Source organism: Sorex fumeus, unplaced genomic scaffold (assembly GCF_029834395.1).
Source record: "Sorex fumeus unplaced genomic scaffold, SorFum_2.1 ptg000024l, whole genome shotgun sequence".
Classification (NCBI taxonomy): Eukaryota; Metazoa; Chordata; class Mammalia; order Eulipotyphla; family Soricidae; genus Sorex; species Sorex fumeus.
Window position 1 is genome coordinate 20,196,365 of NW_026606081.1, and position 27,432 is coordinate 20,223,796.

General features: G+C 49.3%; 2 protein-coding genes across 5 annotated transcripts in view; one reads left to right on the forward strand and one right to left on the reverse strand.

The window, feature by feature from the left end:
• METAP1 (methionyl aminopeptidase 1) overlaps positions 1-5,431 on the reverse strand; it is a 50,792-nt gene extending 45,361 nt beyond the window's left edge. For 2 of the 4 annotated variants that reach the window (XM_056114407.1, XM_056114406.1), the window contains exon 1: positions 5,302-5,428. In XM_056114407.1, the coding sequence (XP_055970382.1) occupies positions 5,302-5,415 (114 nt within the window). In that variant the 5' untranslated portion in view covers positions 5,416-5,428. Of the gene's footprint in view, positions 1-1,160; positions 1,320-2,695; positions 2,817-5,301 lie in introns of those variants that run through there. The other 2 variants (XM_056114408.1, XM_056114409.1) reach the window with 2 other exon arrangements.
• A 16,812-nt stretch (positions 5,432-22,243) lies between these two features.
• The window catches only part of EIF4E (eukaryotic translation initiation factor 4E), a 30,854-nt gene continuing 25,665 nt past the window's right edge, over positions 22,244-27,432 (forward strand). The window contains exon 1 of the mRNA XM_056114411.1: positions 22,244-22,441. Within this exon, the coding sequence (XP_055970386.1) occupies positions 22,424-22,441 (18 nt within the window). The 5' untranslated portion in view covers positions 22,244-22,423. The remainder of the gene's footprint in view (positions 22,442-27,432) is intronic.

The window sequence follows — 27,432 nt, forward strand, 5'->3', positions numbered from 1 at the left end:
ACTAGGACTATAAACGCTCTTTACCTGCTTTCTCAGGCCCACAGATCTCTCCTCTTCTATTTAATAAAGTCAGCACATACATACTAAAGTCAGTACAACACTAGAGAAACGGAAAAATGAATAAATCATAGCTAAGCTTTGAAAAAAAAAGTCTTAGAAGGGCTGGAGCAATGGTCCAGCAGTCAGGGTGTTTGGCTTGCGCGTGGCCATCCTGGGTCAATCCCCAGCATCCCATATGGTCCCCTGAACCTGCCAGAGTGCAGAGCCAGGAGTAAGCCCTGAGCACTGCCAGGTGTGGCTCAAACACCAAGACATATTTTTAAAACTCTAAAAAACTCCGAAGTAGGTATACAATACTGTGGGAAGCCAAGAGCCCTCTCATAAACCCTGGCCAAGGTTCCCATGTTAGGAACTGCTTGGGACAGACATTGGTGACAGTCTCCCAGGGCTTCCTGACCTCAGCAGATGCCTGATCTATAGCAAACTAACATCAGGCTGACAGTTATCTTATCTGGCCTTATCTATAGTAACCTCCAGGATGCATCTACTGCCCTAAGACCCTTTGATATACAAATGTAAAGCTCAGGATGCACCTACAGCCATAAGACCCTTTGATGTACAAATGTTTACCTTGAAAGTTAGGTAAAGCTCTTGTTACTGACCTTACCATGTATGGTTATATTGCTTCGCTCCTGACTGGGCTGCCCTGACCCTATATAAACAGCCTGTAGCCCCCAATAAAGTTCTGTCCCTTTTTCTCTCTGTTTCTAAACTGTACTCTGTCTCTTGTGTTTTGTGTTCATTCGGTTGGTCCCTCCTTGCACCATCGGGTCAATCCTCGGGCCACCTCCGCGGGCCGGAGAGTGGTTAGTGGGGCCCCCTGCACAATACTACCATTAAATAAAATCAAACTCTCTTAAATATAATAAAATCGTTAAGTCCGAAAAGCTTGATTTTTCAAGAAAATGGATTTTACTGTTAAAGAAACGAATATTCTTGGGACCAGAGAACCAGTACAGAGAGTAAAGCATTTGCCTGGCATGTTACCAACCCCATATGGTCCCCCATGCCCCGCCAGAAATGATCCCTGAGCACAGTTGAGTATAACCAAAAATATGAAAAAGAAACAAACCTTCTTAAAATTCAGCACTTAAAATTACCTTCTTAAGCATATGAAACAGTATGAGAGCAAATATGGGTTGGATTTGCCAATATACAACTTCTGAACAAAAACTTTGATTTGGTTGATTTACATACACTTAGCATTTAGTCTTCACCAAAATCCTCATGTACTTTCAATGGCATCACTTAAAAGCCTGCTACAGAAAAACAGAGAGGTTATTTGCCCAATGTCACACAATAAGGAGGTAATAGGGTAATGAATCAAAGTAGCAGTCTAGTTGTCTATTCTATTTTCTGACATATTTGTTTGGGTCAAACATTCATTAACCACCTACTGCATATATATAACTATCTTGAGAAATGATAGTATGGTAAACAAGAGAGCTTATTCATGAAATTCACCTATGATACAGAGATATCTAAAACATAGAGACTGTACACAATGTTATAAAGGAAATCAGATGATATGACAGAGATACTGGGAAAGGCTTACTTCTTCTGCTAAGTCTTCCAGAAAGGCATTATAGTTTGCTCTGTTTGTTCGCAAAGATAAGCTAGCCAGTAGGCCAATGTCGGCACCAGAGAACAAGGCACAGAGTACAAGACAGCCTGCTCCTGGTGCAGAAGGTCATGGTGGTAGGGCCTAGTACTCATCACAGAGATGGAGAGTGGGCGAGGAAAGCAGTGAGTGCATCAGCCCCAAGCTGGGGCTGAGGACATACTTGTGGGGCCTGGGAGATGGCTTAGAGGGCTTAAGAACATGCTTCGCAAGCAGAGCCTCACCCAACCCAGCTACCCCAAACACCAAGTCCGGAGAGAGCCCATGAGCACTACTGGGGATACCCCATCCCCCCACATTCAAAAGAAAAAAATAAATTACAAAGCAGTGATTCTAGAGACAGGTGTCATCTTGAGTACAAAAACAACTTCCTGAGTACAAAGATAACTGCTGGTTAGAGCAAGAAAATAAAACTGGACTTAGAAGAGGGTTAGAACCCCTACCAGCAACCGGGCATTATCTGTTATGGGTAAAGACAGGCACAATCAGACTACAGAAAAAAGAACTTCTGAACTAAAAGTTTGATTTGGTTGATTTTTTTTGAGAGTACAGATCTGAAAAGGTCAGAAATTATAGTTCACTGCAACTGAAATCACTGTAACTGACTTGGTACGAAACTTTTTAAAACTACCTGCAGGGAGCTGGAGCAACAGTACAGCAATAGTGCAAGGCAACAGGGCACTTGCCTTGCACACAGCTGACGTGGGTCTGAGCCCTGGCAACCCATATTGTACCCCGAGCCCTCCAGGAGCAATCCCTTACCAGAGCCAGGAGTAAGCCCTAAGCACAATGGGGTGTGTGGCCCAAAACCTAAACAATTTTTTTTAATACATGGGGTGTGTGGCCCAAAACCTAAACAATTTTTTTTAATACATATATGAGGTAGTAGTGAGCGTGAGAGACAACATGAGGTCAATCAGTTTTTGACTACAGATTAGAGACAAAATCAGAGATATACCAGCAGAACCCATGCAAGTAAGATACCTCCACCCTACCATACTGAACAAATCCTACCTGTTTTCACAAGTGCCTTAGCATTCTTCCAAACACCAATGAGCCAATGTTCTTTTCACTGAGGAATACCAAACTAGGGGGTGGTTCAATGGAAGAGACTGGCATGTGTGAGGCTCTGGGTTGTAGCCTCTCACCTAAAACCTGAAGACCGAGAGAGAGAGTACAGGAGGCAGGAAGCTTGACTTGCATGCAGCTGACCCAAGTTCAATTCCCCAGCAGCACATCTGATTCCCCAGAGCCCAGCATCCCATATAGTCCCCCTGAGCACTGCCAGAAGTAATTCCTGAGTAATTCCAGAATCAGGAGTAATCCCTGAGCACTGCAGGGAAAGGAGGGAGTGAGAGAGAAAAAAGGTAGCCTTGATGAATACAGCTTCATAGTATCTTTTTTGTTGTTGATTTTTTTGTTTGGAGGGCCACAAGAGTGCTCAGGGAGCACTCCTGGAAGGTTCAAGGGACCATACTAGGTGTCAGGGATTGAACTCAGGTTGGTAGCTTATAAGGCAAATACCCTACCCACTGTACTGTGGCTCAGGTCACCAAAGTACCATTTTTTTCTTTTCTTTTTTTTAACTGAACCACAGTTCAACCAAAATACGAAGTTACAAAGTTGTTCATGATTGCGTTTCAGTCATACAATGTTCCAACAACCCATCCCTTCACCAGAGTACTTTTCTCAGCACCAATGTCCCTAATTTTCCTCCTGCCACCCCCGAATATCTTCTTTTTTCTTTTTTGAGGATACATTTCACCCTTTTTGAATTCAGCAGTTTAGAGTCTGTACAAATTAATTTACTTAGCCTTACAAAGTATGGCCTAATTTTCTTTTTCTTTGTTTCTTTTTTTTTTTTTTTTTGCTTTTTGGGTCACACCCAGAGATGCTTGGGGTTACTCCTGACTCGGGGACCATAGGGGATGCTGGGAATCAAACCCGGGTCAGCCGCATCCAAGGCAAACGCCCTACCCACTGTACTATCACTCCAGTCCCCTGGCCTAATTTTCAACACAATATAAACCACATTATTATATCTGGATGATACAAAATTACCAAAAGACAAACTTTATGGTTTTAAGTCTATGTTTCCACATAAACCTCCACAAATCAAAATATGAACATTAATTTAAGAAAACAAAAGGACTCACACCCAGCTTAGCATGTGGAGTAATCTTGGTGCTATTTTTAGATCAAGCAACACTTCTCCATGTGCAACTTTTTCCAAATGCTACACACAAGGTCAATGATCAGATCTCAACTAAAATCAAAACCTATACAACAAAGCTAGGATCTTTCACAATCGCTTTCCTACAATATTACTCTGAGGACTTTATTTTAACACACCATTATTATTTACCTAATTTATATTTAAAATACATGTGTATACTGTAATATATTTGTATTTTACTCTCTAAACTTTTATACAGTGTTAAAACTGGCATCCTTGAAAAAATACTTCACATTTTATCAGCATTTCACTCGATAATGTGGTCCTCGGAAAAACTATCAAATAAGAGAAAATCCTCTCCCACTCTTTCCAGTGGTGGAAAAGGAGAACAAAAGCGGCTCAACTAGTTCAAGATCGCGGCGTGATTAACAAGGGCAGGGACGGACCAAGTCCTGGACTCTGCTCTTGCCCAGCTCACCCCGGAAGAGCATGTGCTTCCTAAACCGCGGCAGCAGAGGTCCGAGCAGGAGGGCAGGGATCCCGGTGCGGACCACCGGGCCCGCACCCCGCGCACCTCGCGGCCCGGCAGGTCTGTCGGTCCGTCAGAGGGAAACTGAGTCACTGAGAGTGACTCACCCCACTAACTCAGGTTTCTAAATGAGGACTGGGCTCCACGGACCTCTGCGCCCACTTCCAGAGTTCCCACCACTCCCGGGTCGCAAACACGGCGGGCAGAGACAGCGCCGGGGGTGGGGGTGGGGGGTGGGGGACGCCTCCTCCCCCCGGACGGACAGACCCCACCTGCGCCGGGGCCTCCTCTCCCGGATGGACGGACGGACGCCCACCTGCCCCGGGAACCCTCACCTGCCCCAGGCGGACGGACCCCATCTGCGCCGGGGCCTCATCTCCCCCGGACGGACGGACGCCCACCTGCCCCGGGGACCCTCACCTGCCCCAGGCGGACGGACCCCATCTGCGCGGGGCCTCATCTCCCCCCGACGGACGGACTCCACCTGCGCCGGGGACCCTCACTTGCGCCGGGGACCCTCACTTGCGCCAGGGGCCCTCACCTGCGCCGGGAACCCCACCTGCGCCGGAGCCCCTCACCTGCGCCGGGAAGCTCACCTGCGCCGGGGACCCCACCTGCGCCGAGGCCTCATCTCCCCCGGACGAACGGACGCCACCTGCCCGGGAGCCCGCACGCCGGTCCCGGGACCTCGCGTATCCGGGGACCTCGCGTGTCCGGGGATCCTCGCCGCGTCCGGGGACCCTCGCCGCGCCCCGGGACCCTCGCCGTGCCCGGAGCCCCCTGCCCCGGGAGCCGCGGGAGCAGCCACCGGGCCCGCGCCCGCCCCAGCCCACGGCCCGCGTGCACCCGCGCCGCCCGCCCGGGTCCCGGCCGCGGCGGGAGTGCGGGAGGCGGGCCGACGGCGCGGGCGCCCACCTGAGAGCAGAAGTACGAGCCCTGGATGCCCAGCTTGATGCAGGTGGGGCACTGGAGCTTGGCCTCGCGGCTACAGCCGTCCGTCTCGCACACCCGCGTCTCCACGGCCGCCATGCTGCCTGACTGGGCGGGGCCTCCGTGGGGCGGGGCTTGGCCCAGGCGAGTGGGGCGGGGCCTTGGCAGGGGGAGGGGCGGGGCCGGGCTGAGGGACCGGGGCGGGGCCTCACCAAGAGGCGGAGCGGGCCGGGCTGGAGGGGCCTGGCTCAGGCGGGAGGGGCGGGGCCACAGCAGGGGGCGGGGCGGGACCGGGTTCACGCCAGCGGGGCCTGGTTGAGGCGATCGGGGCGGGGCCTGGTTGAGGCGAGCAGGGCGGGGCCTCACCAAGAGGCGGGGCGGGGCCTGGTTGAGGCGAGCGGGGCGGGGCCTCACCAAGAGGCGGGGCGGAGCCCGGCTGAGGCCAGTGGGGCGGGGCCTCACCAAGAGGCGGGGCAGGGCCGGGCTGAGGCGTGGGGGGTGGGGCCTCATCAAGAGGCGGGCGGAGTCTAAGAGCGCGACGGGGCCTCAATGGAAGGCGGGGCGGGGCCGGGCTGAGGAGAGCGGAGGCGGGTCTCGCCGAGGCGGGAGGTTCCGAGGTGGTCAATCGGACCCGGCGCCGAGATGAGAGGAAGCGCGCCGAGGGCAGCACAAGCCCGCGCGCAGACCGGCGCCCCGCCCCCAGTGTGCTCCGCCCACGCCGGCTGCCATCGCTCCGCCCACATTTGCGCGTCGAGCTCGTGCCCCGCCCACGCCGCGCGCGCAACGGGCTCCGCGCCTGCGCTTGGCACTCGCGCGCGCACATGCGCCCGCCTGCCCCGCGCCTGAGCCCCGCCCCTGCCGCGGCCGTGGCCCCGCCTCCGCCTGTGCGCGCGCACCGGGGCCCCGCCCACAGCGTTGGCCCCGCCCACCAGGAGCACGTGATGCGGCGGCCACCCTGTCCCGGGCCGGGAGTAGGCTCTCTCGGTCTCCAGGAACGACGGTCCTGGGGAGGCCCCGCCACAGCCTGGAATCACGCTTGCGGCGTCTGGCGGGGGCTGTGCAGGCACCTCTTGTCCTCTGGTTGGGGTCCCAGACCCCCGCTGTGCTGTGCTGTGGGCAGGAAGAGGGGGTTCCCGCCTCTCCCGCGAGGGCGCACAGCCCCCCCCTCCCTCCCCGCTTCGAGGTCGGAGGCTGAGCCAATGGTCGGTCCTGGCTGCTGTCGCTGCGCAGTGAGCCTGGGCCCGTGTTTAGAGTTTGGGTCATAACAGAACCATTATCAGACTTTTTGTGTTTCCCAGCAGGATTAAGAGAAACGGAGGGGAGACTGCATTAATCTAGAAATTGCTGAATTAAAAGAAGCTTTTGAGCATCTGATACGCACGTGCGGGCTGAACCTCCTCAACGCGATCCTCTATCAGCATAAGTGATGTTCTCACTTGTGCTTAGATACAGCCTATATTAGGAAAGGGACAGGAAAGCCATCAACTAAGCGGTGAACTTGGTGTTGTAGAACCCTTACCTTTGGGGAGACTGGCGGGCCATCGGGAAGGTGCTCAGGGCTAGTCCTGACAGTGCTCCAGAGACAATATGTGGTGCAGGAGGCCCAGTGGCCCCTCCACATCCGAGGCAAGAGCCGTAGCCCCCTCCTCTGTATGTCTGGCCTCTGAAATCCATACTGAAAAAAAAATGGGAGCTAGAGAGAGTATAACAAGTGGGGTCTGTGCCTTGTTTGCAGCCCTCCCAACTTTAATCCAGCATCCCAGAAGAGTCCCCAAGGCTGCCAGGATATGACCAAACCATGAGCATTGCCCCAAAACAAAAGATAAATTAAAAAGTGTTTACTTGATAAATGAAAAAAATCACTTTACCTTTTTCCTTTTGAGTAAATTTTGCATTAATCAGATTTTCTTTGTGCGACAAATTAGTTTTTTCAGCGATCAACATGGACAGGGAGGGGTGGGGGGTGCCAAGGGCAACAGCAGCTTGATGGGTGCCCCTCAGCCTCCCTGACACCACAGAGTCACCACTATGTACCTGACAGTACTCCAACAACTCAGGACCAAGTTTTTGAAGAATTAAATTGTCAAAAGTTAAGTATCTGGGAGCCACACCCAAAACCACCTCCAGTTCAGCCATACAAGCTCATTTATTGGCCTTGCTCCAGAGACCCATAAATAAATCTTGAAAGAGGTCAAAATAGGCAGTTAATCTCTGAACTACAGTTAATCTACAACCCATGCAAAGCTGAATAGAACAGGGTAGATCAGAGGAGATTGGGTTTGCCTGGTGCCTACCCACGCAGAGTCCCCTGAAGCTACTTGCTCCCACAGTCCAAAATCACCACCATGCCCCCAGTTAGATTCTACCATCTTGGGACGAACCTCATCCTGAAAATTTGGATGTGCAATTTGGGTTTTGTGATTGAAATCTTTAGATTTTCTTGGGAGTTGAAATGGGCTACCCCCTCACCTCTCTGGACCTCCAGAAGCCCCCCACAGTCACATCCACACCCCAAAGCTGCCACCCAGTTAAAAAAAAAAGTTACTCCAGCTATACCTTCCTGATAAAAATACTGAACATCCTGAACAAACAGGATGATCTCTTAGCACCTGTATTGCAAAACATACTGCACAAAAGAAGAAAGAGAGAGACAGAGACAGATACAGAGACAGAGAGAGACAGAGAGACAGAGACAGAGAAACAGGGAGAGAGAGAGAGAGAGAGAGAGAGAGAGAGAAGAAGAAGAAAGTTGTCTTCCATAGATGCAAGTGGGCAGGAAGGATTTGGAGGGGTGGGAGGAAAACTGGGAAAATGTGCACTGGTGGAGGGATGCATGTAACATTTTATGACTGAAAACTCAGTCATGAACAGCTTTGTAAAGGTCTTATGGTGATTAAATTAACAAAAGAATGTTTATGCATCTTTGTTTTTAGTTTGATTTTGGTTTGGGGGCCACATCCAACAGTGCACAGGGTTTACTCCTAGCTCTGCATTCTGGCATCATTACTGACTGACTCAGTGGACCCTATGTGGTGCTGGGGATCGAACCCAGGTCAGCCATGTGCAAGGCGCTGTACCTACTGCACTATCTGATCAGCCCTACATCATTGTTTTTGCTCTTGCTATAGTTCTAATCTTGTTTTGTTTGGGGGCCACCCCCGGAAGTGCTCAGGGTATATTCTTGGCTCTAAGCTCAGGGTCACTTCTGACAGGGCTCAAGGGACTCTATGACGTGCCAGGGATCAAACAGGTTGGCAGAGAACAAGGCAAGCACCTCATTCTCTGTCTTTGTTCTAATTATTTTTAATGAGGTATTATTAGTATTTGGCTGCCTGCAAGGCAAACGCCCTACCCGCTGTGCTATCGCTCCAGCCCTCTCGGAGAGCCTGGCAAGCTACCGAGAGTATTCGATATGCCAGACACAGTAACAACAAAGTCTCCAATGGAGACGTTACTGGGCCCGCTCGAGCAAATCGACGATCAACGGGAGGGCCTTTACCTTTACCTTACCTATTAGTATTTAACAGTATTTAATGTTAGTATTTAATATTAGTTTCGTTTGCCTTGCACGCAGCTGACCCAGGTTCAATTCATCCATCCCTCTCGGAGAGCCCGGCAAGCTACCGAGAGTATCCCGCCCACACGTCAAAGCCTGGCAAGCTCCCTGCCCACATGTCAAAGCCTGGCAAGCTCCCCATGGCATATTCAATATGCCAAAAAAAGTAACAACAAATCTCACAATGGAGGTATTACTGGTGCCTGCTCGAGCAAATTGATGAACAACGGGAGGACAGTACTACAGTGCTAATATTAGTTTCAGATTTTCAGCATAAATATTAAATTTATGCATACATATAGAGTGCCACAATAAATCTAGTTATATGCATCATCATACATATTGTCACTGTCCTCCCGTTGTTCATCGATTTGCTCAAGCAGGCCCAGTAACGTCTCCATCATGAGACTTGTTGTTACTGTGTTTGGCATATTGAATACGTCACAGGTAGCTTGCCAGGCTTTGCCATGCGGGCGAGATACTCTCGGTAGCTTGCCGGGCTCTCCGAGAGGGGCGGAGGAATGAAACACGGATCGGCTGTGCCCAAGGTAAAAGCCCTACCACTGTAGTATCACTCCAGCCCATTATACATATTAGAAAAATTATTTTCATCTGATGAAAACTTTTATAATACTGTTGTATTGCTGTACATGAAATCAACATGACTTATTTATTTACTTGAAATTTAGAACTTATTTTTTGGGAGGGGAGCAATACCCAGTGACGCTCAGGGGTTACTTCTGACTCTGACTCAGAAATTACTCCTGATAAATTCTGGGGACCATATGATATGCCCAAGATTGGAACCAGGTCCACTGCATGCAAGGCAACTGCCCCATCCACTATACTATCTCTTTGGCCCCAAGGAACTTTTCTTTATTGAAGCCATTCAGTGCCTATGGGAACTCAGGCACACACAAACTACACTGTCGACCTAAAAGATTGTAGCCTTTTCACCTGTTTTGCACACACACACAATCTATACACACACACACACACACACACACACAATCTATAGTATGTATTAAGATCACTGGCTTTTCTCTTTGTTTTGGGGGAACCATACCCAGTGTTGTTCCAAACCTACTTGCAGAATCAGGATTCCCACATGGAAAGCATGTGCGCCCGTCCTTTGAATCATCTCCTTGCCCCTCTCTTTCTTCCTTAATTAAAAATAATAATAATAATTGTTTGGGGCAAGAGGTAACACAAGCGATAAGGCGCTTGGGAGGGATACTGGGAACACTGGTCCCGGTGGAGGGATTGGTGTTCGATCGTTGTATGACTGAAACTCAAGTATGAAAGCTTTGTAACTGTATCTCACGGTGATTCAATTAAAACAAGTTTTATTTTTTTTAAGCGGTAAGGCACTTGCTCACCTTGCCTGTTGCAAGGATTAAGACCCTGGTTCCAATCCCCAGCAGGCCATATGTTCCCCTGAGGACCAGCAGGGGTCACTCCTGAGCATAGAGCCAGGAATTTGGGATAACCCCTAAGCACTGTTAGGTGTGTAGCAAAATCCAAAATCACTTGATCACTTGACATCCTGTTACTCATCGGTTTGCTCAAGCGGGCGCCAGTAATGTCTCCATTCATCCCTGCCGCGTGCTAGTGTAGTCCAATGGCGTCTGCTCAATCCAGGAACACAAAATCCAAATCCAAATCGTCTACAAAATCCAAAATAAGTAAGCAAAATTTAAAATACTTTTAAGATAACAATAAATTAATCGTTTAGGAACTAGAGAGAGTGCAGAGCAAATGGGGTACTCGAGCCAGGATCAGCACACAGTTGACCTCCAGTACTACATAGGGTCCCCTAAAGCATCACCAGGAGTGATCCCTGAGCATAGAGGAAGAAGGAAGCTCTGAGTATCATCAGGCATATCCCAAAAACTGGACAAAAATAAATAGGGATCCAGTGAGACACTACAGAAGGCAGGCTAAAGTTTGTCTTGCACACGTCCCACTGAGTTCAATCGCCAACACTACATATATCCCCCAAGCCCTGCCAGGAAGGATTCCGGAACACAGAGTTAGGAGTAACTCTGTGGCCCCCCAAATTAATAAATAAATGGGGGGTCTGAGAAATAGTCCAGGGGTTAAGGCTCTTGCTTGCATCACACCGACCCTTGTTCAAATCACCAGTACTACCTAAGGTCCACGCTCCCCACCCGCAGCATTTCCCCTGGTTACACAGGGAGCGAGGAATAGGCCCTGCGCACAGCCTGATGTGCCACCCCTGAGGAGACGGCTGAAGAGCTGAAGAGTTCATGCTTCACATGTGGGAGGCCCTGGTTTAATCCCCAACAGATATGGTCTCCCAAGTACTGCCAGTAGTGCATGTGGCCATCAAAAATAATAACTGTTTTTGCAATATAAGCATACAAATTTTGTAGTAAAGCCAAGCAACACATTTTAAAAATATATGGAACATAAGCAAAAAGAAACCAACCATTATATATAGGGCATATGTATATACATATATATTCATATAATTTGTTTTAGTGCCAGGAACAGAATGTAGGTTCTCACACATTTGATGTAAATGCTATACCACTAAGTCACACCTTGGACACTGTACCAAAAAAAAAAAAATTGGAGGTGGGGAGGGCCAGACCCAGAAGAACTCAGAGACTTAGAGCTTGGGATCGCTCTAAATAATACTCAGGGGATCATAGGATACCAGAGGCTGAATCCAAGCCTCCTGCATACTAAGCATGAATTCCAGCCCTTTGAACTATCTCCCTACAAATGTTTTTAGCCAAAGATGGATTATTCCATATGAACAACGGAAGGACAGTGACAGCGACAGTGGACAGTGACCTGATTTCTTTAGCTGTGAATGTCCTTTATTATTATGGATATTCTTTTACAGGGCTGGAGTGATAGCACAGCTGTAGGGCGTTTGACTTGAGGGCGCGCAGCTGAGCCAGTTCAATTCCTCTGCCCCTCTTCAAGAGTCCGGCAAGCTACCGAGAGTATCTCACCCGCACGGCAAATCCTGGTAAGCTCCCATGGCGTATTCGATATGCCAAACACAGTAATAACAAGTCTCACAATGGAGACGTTACTGGGCCCACTCAAGCAAGTCGAACAATGGGAGGACAGTGCTACAGTGCTATTCTTTTACCACATATTAGTGGATATATAGTATTTTTGTATGAATAAACTACTGAACCAAATCTACGTTAATAGACATTTAATTTCTATTTTTTATTTATATTATTTATTCTGTACCTGTCACTATCTAGACTCAAAGCATGATCTCCAACCATTTCAGCCCAATAGAGTCACTCCTGAGTACATAGCCAGGAATAACCCCCCTCAGCACTCAGAGGAGGCCCAAAAACCGAACAACCCACTACCATTTAAAAAAAAAAAGTTGAAATCAAAGTAAAAAATTCCTGAATAACCTTGGTTTGGGACTTAACTATTCAGTAAAATCAGCTCTTTTGACTTTCTGCTAAAAGAATGCAGTTTTTATTTTAAAGGGTTGTGGATATTACAAGAACTTTGTTGGAAAGATAGATGCAACTGTCTGTGCCGCTATAATGAAACTGTGGCAATCAGAGACTGCTCCAAAGTAATGTCGAATATGTGGGTTCCCTCCAGGTTGGCCAGAGCTCTTAGTGTGCTGACACTGCAGTCCAGCGGCGTGGTGCCCGCCACCAAGCACAGTGTCACACTGCTGCCAACACAAGCATCACAGCCAGGTCACGTGAGAGAAGCTTTGCTTCATGGCTGGTGTGTCCTCAGGATTGTCTGACATGCCTGGGGAAGAAGTCCACAAGCAATGGTGGTCTCAGTACACACATTTCTGCTCTGGGCCTCCCCTTGTACAAGTGATGTGTCTCAGGAGGGCCCAAGCAGTGGTATAGCAGGAAGGGCACTTGCCTTGCCAACCTGGGCTCCAACCCTGCCACCCCGTATGGGAGGCGTTCCTCCCTCCCTCCCTCATTCCCTCCCTCCCAGGTTCAACAGCTGACCCAGGTGCAATGTCAGCATCCTATACGGTCCCCCAAGCATCTCCAGGAGTGATCCATGAGCCAAAGCCAGGAATAAATTCTGAGCACCATCAAGTGTGGCTCAAAAATCAATACAAAACCCAACAACAATAACAACAAAAAAGATGTACTCTGAAAATAGAACTGATGTTAATTTTGTACTACTTTTTTATGTTTTGCCCTGTCAATCATTGAATCCAGGATCCCACACATGCTGGGTATGCACTCTACTATGGAATCACATCCATGGCCCTATTAGGTCTGATTTTATTTATTTCTGGGTTTGGGGCCACCCTTGGCTTTGTGCTCTGGGGTCACTCTGGGATCATGCAGGAGTAGTGATTGAATTGGGATCAGCCAAGTGCAAGGCAGGCACCCAAACCCCCATACTATCACTTCAGCGCCCCCTTCCACCCGTTCTGATTTGACTTGATCTTTTGGTTTGTTTGATTTTGTGCTACACCCAGTGATGTTCAGGGCTTACTCCCGGCTCTGCACTCAGCAATCACTCTTGGTGAGACTGAGGGACCATATGGAGTCGAATTCAGGTCATGTCAGGATAGAATTCACATAAGGCAAACACTCTACCCACCATTGTAGCATCTCTTTGACCCTTTGTTTGATTTTAAACAGAAAATAAAATTGATTGGGGCTGGAGTGGTAGTACAGTGGATATGGCATATTTTTTTCTTTTTGGGTCACACCCAGTGATGCACAGGGGTTACTCCTGGCTCTGCACTCAAGAATTACTCCTGGCGGTACTGAGGGGACCATATGGGATGCTGGGAATCGAACCAGGGTCGACCGTGTGCAAGGCAAACACCCTACCCGCTGTGCTATTGCTCCAACCCTGGATATGGCATTTGACTTGCATCCATTTGCTTTGCACTTGGTCTACCTCATGAGTACAAACATTCATTTCCTCATGAGTGTTTGCATCATAGAACTATTCACGATGGTAGAAGTCTGAAACTAACCTGAATATGTAACAGTGGGGAGTTGGGTAAAGGAATTGTAATGTGTCTATACAATTACACCCTCATAATGGGGTGTTCTGAAGTCAAATGCTACCAGTGTCTATGTGGTATACTAGGATGAACACATTATTAGCTACGCAGTATTTTTGTCAAAATACCCAAATCAAAAAACATACCAGCTTGACACCACAATATCCTTCTCAGTAGAGTGTAAAATTGTCTAAAGGAAGCAACTGGGGGTCCCGACTTGTGACTCGGTGGTGGGGCAGCTGCTGTGCAGCTGTGAGTTTGAGCCCAGGCACCTCCCTAAGTGCGGCTGTGCTCTGGGAGACACTGCCAGCTGTTATCTGTTTTTGTTTTGGGGTCACACCCAGAGGTGCTCAGGGCTTATTCCTGGCTCTACACTCAGGAAGTATTCCTGGTGGAGCTTACTCAGGGGACCACGTAGGATGCCAGGAATGAAACTCAACTTGGCCATGTGCAAGACAGATGCCCTTTTCACTGTACTATCACTGCAGCCCCAGCACTTGCCCATTTTGACCCAGCTGCCACAACCAAACACATACATTCTGGGACACAGTCAAGAGTGTGCTACTAAATTCTGGTACAGAGAAACTAAAGTGTGTAAGCCCTGATATTCCTAACAGAAAGAGGAAGAGGATGGGGTAAAACAAAAATTGATAAAAAAATGCTTTCTCCCCCAAAATAAACAAACGAAGCAATCAGGGAACAAATTAAGGATAATTCTTTATGATAACTGTTGAAAAACAAAATTTGACAGGTGATATGACTCAGTGGTAGAGCACATGCCTCTGATGTATGTGCCCTGGGTCTGATCCCTGATACCAAGAAGACACAGAAAATAAATGAAGGAAGGAAGGAAGGAAGGGAGGAAGGAAGGAAGGAAGGAAGGAAGGAAGGAAAGAAGGAAGGGGAAAATAAAGGAAAGAAAAATTTTATCCAGTTAGATTTTGGAGGTTTTCTAGCCTGTTGGTTTTTGTTTGGGGGCCACATCCTCAGCGGTGCGTAGGGACTACTCCGAGCTTTGTGCTCGGGGGTCACTCTTGGTGATGCTTGGGGGACCATGCCTGTAGGAAATAAACCAAGGCCTTCAGCATGCAAAGTATGTGCTCAGCCCTTTGAGCCATCTTTCAGAAATAGAGACCTGTTTGGTTCATCGATTTGTGAAACCTCCCATCTAACATTTAGAAAGGCTCTGCATGAGTTTCTACAAAATGGAAGATTTTTCAGGAGTGGAGAGTCCAAATAGTAAGTGAGGGGGTGAAGAGAGAGTAGAGTGGGGATGGTGCTGGCCTTGCACGTGGTTACCCAAATTCCATCCCCAGCACCTCATATGGTTCCCTGGGCCCTGCCAAAAATAATCCCTGAACAAGAGCCAGGAGTAAGCCCTGAGAACCACCAGGTTTGACCTAAATATAATCAATAAAAAGAACAGAGTTCACTGTATGCTTTGCATGTATGAGATTAAAGAAGGACAGAAGGGAGGGAGGGAGGAAGATAAGAAAGAGAAAGAAAGAAAGAAAGAAAGAAAGAAAGAAAGAAAGAAAGAAAGAAAGAGGCTGGAGCAACAGCACAGAGCGTAGGGCATTTACCTTGCACGCAGCCAACCTGGGTTCGATTCCCAGCATCCCATATGGTTCCCTGAGAACCACCAGGAGTATTTCCTGAGTGCAGAGCCAGGAGTAACCCCTGTGCATCGCCGGGTGTGACTCAAAAAGCCAAAAAAAAAAAAAGACAAGAAAGAAGGAAATAAAGAAAAGAAAGAAAGAAAGGAAGGAAGGAAGGAAGGAAGGAAGGAAGGAAGGAAGAAGGAAAGACAAAGTCATACTAATTGATATGGTGGTGGTTCAGTAAAGTATAGGGAGATCTGAAGAATGACTATTTCACACCCATGTTCCTATCTTGAACACATTTTCCTCTCTTTCCTCCAGTTCTCTCTTTTTTCTTTTTGGGTCACACCTGGAGAGGCACAGCGGTTACTCCTGGCTCATGCACTCAGGAATTATTCCTGGTGGTGCTCAAGGATGCTGGGAATTGAACCTAGGTTGGCCACATGCAAGGCAATTGCCATACCTGCTATGCTATCGCTCCAGGCCCGTCTTTCTTTCTTTCTTTCTTTCTTTCTTTCTTTCTTTCTTTCTTTCTTTCTTTCTTTTCTTTTTCTTTCTTTCTTTTCTTCCTTCCTTCCTTTCCCTCCCTCCCTCCCTTCCTTCTTTCTCTTTCCCTCCCTCCCTTCCTTCCTTCCTTCCTTCCTTCCTTCCTTCCTTCCTTCCTTCCTTCCCTCCTTCCTTCCTCTTTCTTTCTCTTTCTTTCCCTCGCCCTCTCTTCCAAGTGTTTGGGTCACATCCAGCAAGGCTTATGGCTCTGCACTCAGGACTTACTCCTGGCAGTGCTTGGGGAACCAATGGCATGTGAGGGATTGAACCCAGGTCAGATGTGTACAAAGCAAGCTCCTTATCTCCTGTTCTATCTCTCCAGTCCCCTTCCTTCACATATTTCTAAGTAAATTTCTTTCAATAAGAACTTTCATGCTTCACACACACACAAAACAGTCTCATTCATTAGGTGACTGAGAGCTGATGGTGGAACTTGTGAGCTGACTGCATCCTATTTCTTAGTCACGCTTCTTTATATGGATACTGAACTATTTATATTTCTGACTGAGGATGACAACCAGAGTTTATAATCAGGAAGGAAGAGCTTGACCTTACCAGGTCTTCTGAATAGCATTCAGCAATTACACATTTCCCATTACTGACTTAGTACTTTTTTTTTCTTTTTTAAATTTTATGTTAGGTTCCATGATTTACAGATACTGATAATGACATGGTTTCATGCATTCCATCAGTGCACCCTTCATCAGAGTGTCAGCCTCCCTCCACTGGTGTCCCAGTCTACCATCCCATCCTCTCCTATCCCATCCCCCTACAGTAATATGCTTCCTACTAAAGGCCGGTTCTCAATTTCTATTGCCCTTGGAAATGTGTTGCTTCCTTACTGTGTTTCTTTATAACCCATATATGAGGGAGAACATTCTGTATATATTCCTCTCCTCTGACTAACTGCATTCAGCATGTGACTTGCCAGATCCATCCATGCAGGGGTTAATTGCATGATTTCATCTTTCCTTACAGCAGAGTTATATTCTATTGAGTATATATACCATAGTTTCCCTATTCAGTCACCTGACACTTTGGTTTCCAGATTTTGACTAATATAAATAGTGCTACAATGACCACAGGACTACAAATGTCTTTAATGAATATGATTTAGTACTTCTTGACTGACTGTCAGCCCTGTAAATAAACTAAGCATTAAAAGTTCTTTGAAGAGGGACTTGAGCGATACTACAGCATGAAGGGTGTTTGCCTTGCATGCAGCTGATCTGGGTTCAATTCCTGACACCACATATGATCGCCTAAGCCCCAATAGGAGTGATTCTAGAGTACAGAGCCAGGAGTAACTCCTGAGCATTGCCAAGTATGGCCCCTGCCAAAAAACCCAAAGGAATGAAAAGATAATTGGTTGTGGGACCAGAGGTACAGCTGGTAGGGCCTTGGCCCTGCACAAAGCTGACCCAGGTTCGATCTCGTTCACCACATATGATCCCCTGAGACTGACAGGAGTGATCCCTGATCATAGAGCCAGAAGTAAGCCTTGAGAATTGTTGGGTGTGGTTCCCAAACAAGCAAAGAAACAAAAAGATAATTGATTGCAGGGCTGGAACTGAAAATCTAGCTCATCAAAGGATTTGTTTTATGTGTTCAATCCCAGGCACTGTAAAGGCAACAACAGCATAGGTAATAGCATGTTCTCTGCGTGAAATAGTTTTGAGGCACATTATACTATGACGAAAAGTAGAAATAAGGTCTGGAGAGATAAACCAGCACATAAGGCCTTGGTCATGAACCTAGCAATCCAGGTTCAATCCCTGTCACCACACATAGTCCCCAAGTCTTGCCAGGTCCTCAAGAGATGCCTCGGCATAGAACCAGGAGTAAGCCTTGAACAAAGGTGTTTTTGAATGAGCTCAAAGAACAAAATAAAAATAAATCAGAGACTTAGAGAAATGGCTCAAAGGACTAAAGCACATGCTTTGCACCTGAGAGTCCTGGATTTGATCCTCAGCATTGCATGCACCTCCAGGAGTGACTCTTGAGCACTGAACCAGGATTAGCCCCTAAGCACCACCCAACAGAGCTCTAAAATGAAAAATTAAAACATAAGAAATTTATGTTAATATAATACTTTATCTTGGTAATTATAGTTAGCACTAGATATTTAGCATGTGTTTCTCTGTTTGGGGGCACACTGGTGGTACTCAGGGCTTGCTCCTGGTTCCGTGATCAGGGTCCAGAAGTTTATTCCAACAGTGCTCCAGAAGCCATGGCAATGCCAGGGACTGATCCTGGGCCTCCTGATGCAAAGCGTGTGCACTTGTTCTTTGAACTTTCTCCCTGGTTCTAACGCTTATGCTTATTTTTTTTTTCTGTTTTGTTTTTGAGTCACACAGTGATGTTCAGAGGTTATTCCTGGCAAAGCTTGGGGGATCCTATAGGATGCCAGAGATCAAACCCAGGTTGGCTGAGTACAGGGCAAGCATCTTACCCACTATACTATTTCTTCAGCCCCAAGGATTATTTATTTTTTAACTTTTTATTTATATATTTCCTTCCTTTTGTCATTTTTTTTGTGGGGGTGGGGAGATATCACATCTGGCTGTTGCTCAGGGATCAGCAGGAGCAAGGGGCCTAGGGGCCACAGTGGTGCTGGGAATTGAGCCCAGGTTGTCTGTGTGCAAGGCAAGGGCCTTCCTTGCTGTCTGGGGCACTGATGGGAGCTACACCATTGGCTACAGGGCTGTGACCCTGGCAGGACGCAGCAGTGCTGTGTGGGGGATCAAGCCCATGGTTTCTCATCTGTGAACCAGGTGCTCCACCACTAAACAATTCCCAGGTTCCCCAACGATTGTTTTTAAAAACAATCCGATAGTAGTACTATTTTTTTTCCTGGAGAATGCTCAGGGGTGACTCTTGGCTCTGTTTTTAGGAATTACAGTGCTCAGAGGTGCCAGGGGTTGGACCCGGGTTGGCCATGTGTAAGGCAAGCGCCCTACTCACTGAACCATTGCTCCAGCAGCAATTGTGGTAATATTTTTTACACTTGATCTTAGCCAAAAGGCTGAGAAGTGGTGGTAATATGTTTCAGAGGATTTAATTACAGTATATATGATCAGTTTGAACCATAATTGAACAATGTCCAGTAGAACAATGACTTTGGTTATCTAGAAAAGCAAGTACAATTCCAATGACAAAATGGTGAACACACTATAAGGCATAAGACTAATTTATTGTATCAAAATTTTTATCATTAATCTATTACGACTAGTAATATTACTAGCTTGTAGAACCTATGACATAGAGAAAAGGTCATAGCTATTTTCACAAGCCAATCAATAATCTCAGGTTTATAAATAATAGTTATTGTGATTCTAGGCTGGGTCATAGGGAGGTATGTATTTTGCGTGTGCGTATGTGTATGTGGGTAAATACTACTGAACTACACCCTGGCTTCTAGGGAGGTACGTAGTTTCTAGACCTCTCTGTAACTGTCTGGGTGGCAAGGTATTGGCAAAGAAAATCTTTATTAAAAAGCTAGTAGGTTGGAAGCTAAGAGCTCTTCCTAGAGAATCATTTTGTCTACATAGTCACAAGCAGCTGCTTACATAGGAAGACAGGAAAGCCTATCTTTTATTTTCAGTGTTTGGGCCACACTCAGTGGTGCTCGGGGACTACTTCTGGTTCTAGGCGCAGGGAGTGCTCTGATGATGCTCCTGCTGGTGCTCAAGGGAACCAGGAGGTTACAGGCTCCTGGGGAAAGTGCATGTTAAGATTTACATTTAAGATCAGTGGGCACCAGGGTGCTACTCTATACTATCTGTATACCTAAAGAAATGTTTAGGGGCAAGAGCAAAGCAGAGGTGGGGATGTGCTCAAGTGGCAGGGCACACGCCTTGCATTCATGTAGTCCTGATTTTGATAACCCAGACCTGGATGGCTCCTGAGCACTAGTGGGTATGGTCCCTATAAAATATTTTAAATTTAATTCAAAATTAAAATAAAGATCACAGACTACATATTATCTTTCTTGTATAGACTTTTAAGGGAAGAATATAAACATTCTTTGCATTCCTAATAACCCAAACCTAGAGGAAATGCAATTGCAGTTTTGAGTCTAGCATTTAATTCCTTTGAGGATGGTTTCAAGTTGGTCAAGAAACATAGCATCTCAGGGCTGGAGTACAGTGGGTAGGGCACTTGCTTTACATGTGGCTAAACTGGGTTCAATCCCCAGCAACACAAGTGGTTCCCCAAGCCAGCCAGAAATAATCCCCGAGCATAGTGCCAGAAGTACTCCAGCCAGGAGTAACCCCTGAGCACCACCTGGTATGGCCCAAACTCTCCCCCACCCCCAAAAATCAAAAATAGCATTTCAATCCTATTTTATATATCATCGACCTTTTTCTAAGTATAAGTACAAATATTGCAGCAAACTTAACAAATAAAATACTTGTGACTAGAGAAATAAAGTATATTTGTTTCCTATTTCATATTTGCAAAAATAAAATGTCACATAAACAGTGACCAAGTATCAAATTACCAAATCGTTAAATTATTCCATTTTGCCACGGAATAATCTAAAAAAGTCTTCCCAAAGACAGAGGAAAGAACCATAAAAATACAAACAAGTGTATGTAAAACAAAATGAAACTCTAGAGAATAGAAGAAAAAATCGGTATTGTAAAAAATAATAGGAAAAATGACAAAAGTGAGTTTTTCTTTTTAAAAGTAAAACAGAAGTAATCATAAAAAAAAAAAAAACCAAAAAACCATAGAACATCACTGTGTTTCAGCCCCACACAAGGACCGGAATAGCATTACTATCTAGCAGCAAGATATGTACATCTCATCTACTTATGGTATTTTCTCAAAGGAGATAATCAGGTACTCCTTTTAAACTAAGAGCAACGAGGGTAAGTTAACAGCAGTCTCTGTGACAATCCATTAAGAAAAAATAAAAAAGAATTGTGTGTATTCTAAAACTAGAGTCAAGTTGACTTGCTAAACGCTTTCAACAATCCCACCTGCCACGGAGGTAAACCCAAGGTATGACGAGGCAGGTTATGGTTTTGAGTTCTCAAACAGCCTCAATTAGGAGTTGCTCGTCCCAAGCCATCATTATGTCCTCACTAATGGGGATGACACAGCTGGTGGGGCCAGGCAGGTGGCCGCCTGCTGACCCTGACCTTTCTCTGCTGCTGGCATCCCCCATCTCTTCCTGGGGCCAAGCGGGCTGACCCCACTGTTCAGGGGTGGTGTTAATGGTATCAGCATCCCTGAGTCACGGGGACAGTAATGACAGTCCTTCCCGGCCAGGGACTCGCGTGGCGTCTGGACTCGGCTCCGCTCCCAGCACCGGCTAACGCCGGGCCGAGCAGTTTCAGGGCCGAGCTGTCCGGGGGCTGCTGCGGAGCTGGCCTCGCGGGGTCCCGGGCACACGCGGTCCCGCCGCCCGCGGACCCCGACATCCCCCCGGGCCGCCAGGAGGGACCCCGACACACACACACACACACACACCCGGCGCCCGGGAGACCCGGACACACACCTCCACCCCCGGCCGCCGGGAGGGGACCCCGACATTCCCCCGGCCGCTGGGAGGGACCCCGACAACCCCCCGCCCCCCGGCCGCCAGGAGGAACCCCGACACACACACCCACCCGGCGCCCGGGAGACCCCGACACCGCCCCCCCTCCGGCAGCCGGGAGGGACCCCGACACACGGGGGTGGCGGCACACACGCGGGCACTTGGAGGGCGGTGTCCAGCGGGCCGCGTGGCCGTCCCGGGCGGCGCGGCCCGACCCCCAGGCTGCACCCCGGGGTGCCGCGCGGCTCTGTGAGGTGGCGCCCCATCACCGCGCGGCGGCCGCGGGCGCTGAGGTCACCGGCCGCGCGATGAGTCATAGAGGCCCCGCGCGCGGCTCGGACGGTCAGCGCGGAGCCCGCGCCGCGCACCCGGGACGCCCGCCTCGGCCGACAGAGTCGCGGACCCGCAGCGCCCCTTGCCGAGTCCAGGCCCTCCCCGGCCCTCCCGCAGCGCTGTCCGCCGCCCCGCGGCATGGGGACCCAGCCGGCGTCGGGCACGCGGGGCCGGCGCGCCGCGGCGCCCGGGCGCGGCGCGTGCTGAGCGCGGGATGCGCGGCGGCGGGCGCGCGCGCGGCAGGCATGCGGCCCGGTAGCGAGCGTGCACCGCCCGCGGCCGCGCCGGGACCGCGCAGCGCCGGCCACGTGACCGGCCTTGTCTGAGCGCCTTCGCCCTTAAGAGAAAAAGCGACTCCACTTCCCAGAAGCCCCTCGGCGCCCAGTCTCGCGCAGGCGCCGCCCGGGCCCAACGGACGGGCCGTCACGTGGGCGGCGGCGGCCAATCGCGTCCGAGCCTGGCCTTCGCCCTCGCCCCCCTCAGGCGCGGCGGTGCGGGCACACCGATCTAAGATGGCGACCGTGGAACCGGTGAGCACGGCCTGAGCCCGCAGCCCCGGCCGCGGCGCCCGCGCCCCGGCCCCCGCCGGCCCCGGCCCCGCGGGGCGGCGGCCCTGCGCGCACGGCGCGCCCGCCGCGCCCGCCTCCGGGCCCGCGGGCGCGTGGCCGTGTGCGGCGGGCGGGCCGCGGGGGGCTCCGCGGGGCGGGCGGGAGCGGGCCGGGCCCTCGCCCCGACCTCGGGCGGCGGCCCGGGCGGCGGGCGCGGCGGGCGGCGGGCGCGGGCCGGGGGGGCGGCGGGGGCGGCTCGCTCCGGCTCGCCCCGCGCCCGGGCCGCCTGCACGGAGCCCGGCGGCCGGCGGGGCGGCGCGGGCGGAGAGCACGCCGGGGGCTGGGGGCCGGGGCCGGAGTCGGGGGGCGGCGCGGGGCCGGGGCCGGGGTCGGGTCGGGCGGGCTGCAGGGGCGGCGCGGGGCGGGCTGGCGGGCCCGGGCGCGGGGCTCGGGCGCGGGGTCGGGGCCGAGGCGCGGGGGCGGCCCGGGGCGGGGGGGCTCAGGCGCGAGGCCGGGGTCGGGGTCGGGCGGGCTGCAGGGGCCGGCGGGCTGCAGGGGCCGGGCCGGGGCGCGGGCGGGCGGGCGGGCGGGCGGGGCGCGCCGGCCGGCGGGAGGCGGCTGTCGGGGGAGGAGGGAGGCGCGCGGCGGCCCATTCATTCCTCGCGGCCGCGTGCGGCCCCGAGCCCGCCGGACGTCTCCGGGCGGCGGCTCGCGCGGGGCGGACCTTTCTCCCCTCCCCGCCGGGCCGCCCCGCGGTCGCCAGGGCCTCGGCGCCGGGATGCTGCGGGCTCGGGGGAGCCTGCCGGGCCGCGCGGATCCCGTGCGAGGCGGGCGGGCCGGGGAGCACAGCGGGCTTCCTTTCGCTTCCACTGCAGCCATCCGCATCCTCGCTCGGGTTCGAGTGACTGCCTTCCCGGTACCGGCCCTCCGTCTTCACTGGCGTCCTGGTAGCTTGAACGCCAGGCTGCCGCCCCAGTTGATAACGAGGCAGACTCAGTAGTAATGTTACGTAGATGCACACGGGTTAAATGTACATTAGTTTTTCGTTCATCTGTTTGCTTGGTTTGGGGGCCACACCCAGCTCACGCCTGGCCCTGTGCTTGGGGAGCATTCCTTGGTGCCCAGCACCGGCAGCGGTGCCGGGAAACCTGGGTCGGCCGCGTGCAGGGCCTTCAGCCGTCCACTCTCTCCCTGGTCCTGGACGTTAAACTTTAACTTGGAACCCTTTACGGCTTCTGATGTCCATTTTTCTCGTACGCATTTATTTAGTTCCATCAGAAATCATTACAGTTGACACTTAAGGGCAAGGTTAAAAATCTCACGAAACGTTCTCTGGGAGTTTCAGGAACTTGAAATAGGTCATTTGGGTTTGCAGTTAGGAGTTTCTGTACAGAACGGACTCCCAAGTGTTGAAACGCAGCTTTGAATCAGTTTTTGGAGCTCTCCTCTGTGTAGTAAGAGCACTACAGTATATACAAAGTTACACAGGTTATGTCTGTATTTTAAGTGTGAACCCTGGAGGCGTTTGATTCCCAGGCATGTGCTCAATGATACAGTTGAGTATTCTGGTGCTGCTGGTCCCAGTGAGACGTGGGTGCTTGGTTTAGATTTGAGAAGTAGGGAATTGGAGCTAAGATACGCAGGAGAGCGCTTGCTTCCCATGAGGACAAACCGGGTTCAACCCGCCCAGGCTTGATCCTGGATCTTCAGGGCACCCATATGAGATGTGGAGGGTCGGATCTGCAGGGCTGCGAGGAGGGCATCCACCCTGCCAGCCCCAATACCATTCTGGCCCAGGAGTGTTTCTTAAATGCAGAGCCAGTAGTAAACCCAGAGCACTGCTGGGTGTGGCCCAGAAATCAAAAAATGAATTTGAATAGGGAAATTAAAACTTGTAGAAGTGGAAAGCCAGATTGAAAGTATACTAGCTTGAGGATATACGAGCATTTGTGTTTATTTTTAGTAAAACTTCAGCGTTTATCTTTCTCTTAATGTTTTATGCCACACCCAACTGTGCTCAAAAGCTACTTTCTGTGTATAGGTTGGAGGGGGTTGCTCCAGGGTCGTCAGGGGACCTTATGATTCTGGGGATTGAACCTGTAGGCCTTCTGTGTGCAAATCATGTATACTTGCTCTTTGAGCTACCTAACTGGTCCTTAAAAATGCAACTTTCAAATTTGATCATTGTATAATGCAAGCACAAAAATTTGTAAGTCTACAACTGTACGAAAAAAAAAGCAACTTTCAGTAATTTTAATGCATTCTTACTCATCATTTTGTCATTTAGAATTAAATGACTTGAAAGATTTTTTTTTTAAACCACATCAGGCTGTCCTTAGGGCTTATTCCAGACTCTGCTCAGGAATTGCTCCTGGTGGACCATATGGGGTGCCAGGGATTGAACCTCAGTCACCTTTAAGCCAAGTGCCCTAAACCTGCTGTTCTCTTGCTATGGCCTTGGTTGTGGGGTTTTTTGTTTTTTATCTGGGGTTTTCTTTTAAAAGCAGCTGTTTAGTTTTTGTTAAAATTGTGGCATCCTTGCTAGAGCCTACCTAAAACATACTAAGTTTCATTGCTATTTTAGGTAGATTGTGAGTTTGTTTTTCTGCTAGGTGTAATTAATTATAGCACTTAAAAGTTCCATGGCTTTTGCCTGCTTGCCCCTCCATCAGTAGGTATTTGGCCTGTTTCTGTTTTTGTTATTGGGTCACACCCAGGGGTGCCCGGGGCTTAATTTAGGGCTGTTCTTAGGGTTTATTCCAGACTCTGCTCAGGAATGACTGGCTGGGCTTGGGTACCATATGGGGCACCTGGGATTGAACCTGGCTCTGCTGAGTGCAAAGGGAGTTCCCTACTATCTATTGCTTTGGCCCCTTGTCCCTTCTATAGGCATTTATTTGTTTTTATTAATTTTTTTTTGTTTTGGGGCCACACCCAGGCTTGCTCAGGGCTCGTGCCTAGTTGTGTGCTTCGGGGTTACACTTGGTAGATTTGAGGAACCGTAAGGAGTATCAGGAATTGAGCCCAGGTCTGCTGTTTGCAAGCTAAGCACCCTACCCCTGTACTCTCTTTTGAGTCCACTATTTAAATTTGTTTCATTTTATTTTGGTGCCACATCTGGCAGTGCTCAGGGCCTACTCCTGACTCTCTGCTCAGGAACACTCCTGGTAGGGCTTGGAGCACCCTAGGCATGCCAGGGATAGAAACTTGATCAGCTGCACGCAGTTTTTGGACCACAGCTTACTCCTGGCTTTGTGCTCACTGGTCACTTGGGGCAGGGTTCACCTCCCTCCCAGTCAGCTGTGTGAAAGGCAAGTGTTCTGTCACTATTTACTCTCCCTCCTGCCCTGTATATATTTAAGTTTTTTTTCTTAGAAACATACTTAGTATTAGAAGGGCTTATTAAAAGTAAACAGGACCGAGGGACTGGAGTGAATATTGGGTAGGGTGCACTTGCCTTGCACAGGGCTGACCCAGGTTTAATGTGCAGTGTCTCATGGTCCCCTGAGTAATCGATCCCTGAGTGCAGAGCCAGGAGTAACTCCAGAGCACAACGGGGTATGGTTCCAATGCCCCCCCCCAGACGGCCCCCCCTTAAAAGTAAATAATGCTTAATTATATTTGAAAAATGTTATGTAATTCAATGTTTTTTGTTAGTTGACTGGTTAGCAAAGAAATCTTGTAGTAATCTATGGCTCTTTTTGCTTTAGTCAAAAAACCTATCATGTTGAGGCTGGAGCATTAGTACAGGATATTTGCATTATATGCAGCCAGTAGAGCAGGTAAAATGTTTGCCATATGCGCAGCTGAGCCAGGTTCAATCCCCTGCATCCCATATGTTTCCCCTAGGAGTCATTCCTGAGCTCAGAGTCAGTAATAACCCCTGAGCATTGCTGGGAGTGGCCCAGAACTTTAAAAAAAAAAAAAAGAAAAGAAAATCCAAACTCGCATGTCAAAGTCTGTTCATAAATAGATTCAATTCTGATACTTATATTCCAAATTTTATTTCATTAATTGGGAGGGGCCTCTGTTCGGTGGTTTTCATGGGGTATTCTGACTGCTTTGGGTGACCCCTGCTGGTGCCAAGGGGACCATAGACAGTGCCAGTGATTGAACCAGGGTCTTGGCTGCTTCAAGCCATGCAGGTGCCTTAACTTTGTACCATCTCTCCAGCCCTTCATATCATTTTCTATCTTGAATTAGTATCAAACATAATTATTTGGCTTAAAGGATTACATTTTTATTTATTTATTTATTTATTTATTGGGTTACATCCGGCTATGCTCAGGGGTTACTCCTGGCTCTGCACTCAGGAATTACCCCTGGCGGTGCTCAGGGCACCATATGGGATGCTGGGAATCGAACCTGGGTCAGCAGCATGCAAGGCAAACGCCCTACCCGCTGTGCTGTCACTCCAGCCCCAAAGGATTACAATTTTGAAAGAGACACCTTATGCAGTGAAATTGTAGGCTAATATATAGAACGTATTGTGTACGAGTAATCCAATTTGGACAAAAAATCTAGATGAAAATTTTATGAAAAACTGTAGTTATATAAAGCCTATACTCAAAGTCGCAGCAATCCTGAATTTAACAGGGAACCTGTGAAACAGTTTTTCTAGCCATGTCAATTTCTACTTTTCCTTCCCAGTTATTACTGAAAATTTCCTTCCTTTTCTGGTTCCCTGTGGGTTTCTCTTTTTTTGTTTCCTATTTGGGGCGCTCACATTCAGAGGTGACACAGTCTGCTCCCTGCCCTGTCCTGTGGTCTGGGGTTCCTCCCACCAGTGCTTGGAGCACCATGGTGCTAGGGATCAAACCTGGACATCCCTACACAGAGCCTTTGCTTAGCCCATTGTGCTCTCTCTGGCTCAGTCATACTGACTCTTTGAGAAGTAGAAAAAGGCTTACTTCATTTTATTATATCGTGCCTTTGAAGTCTGACATTTCTGTGTGTAGTTGAAGCAAGGGAAT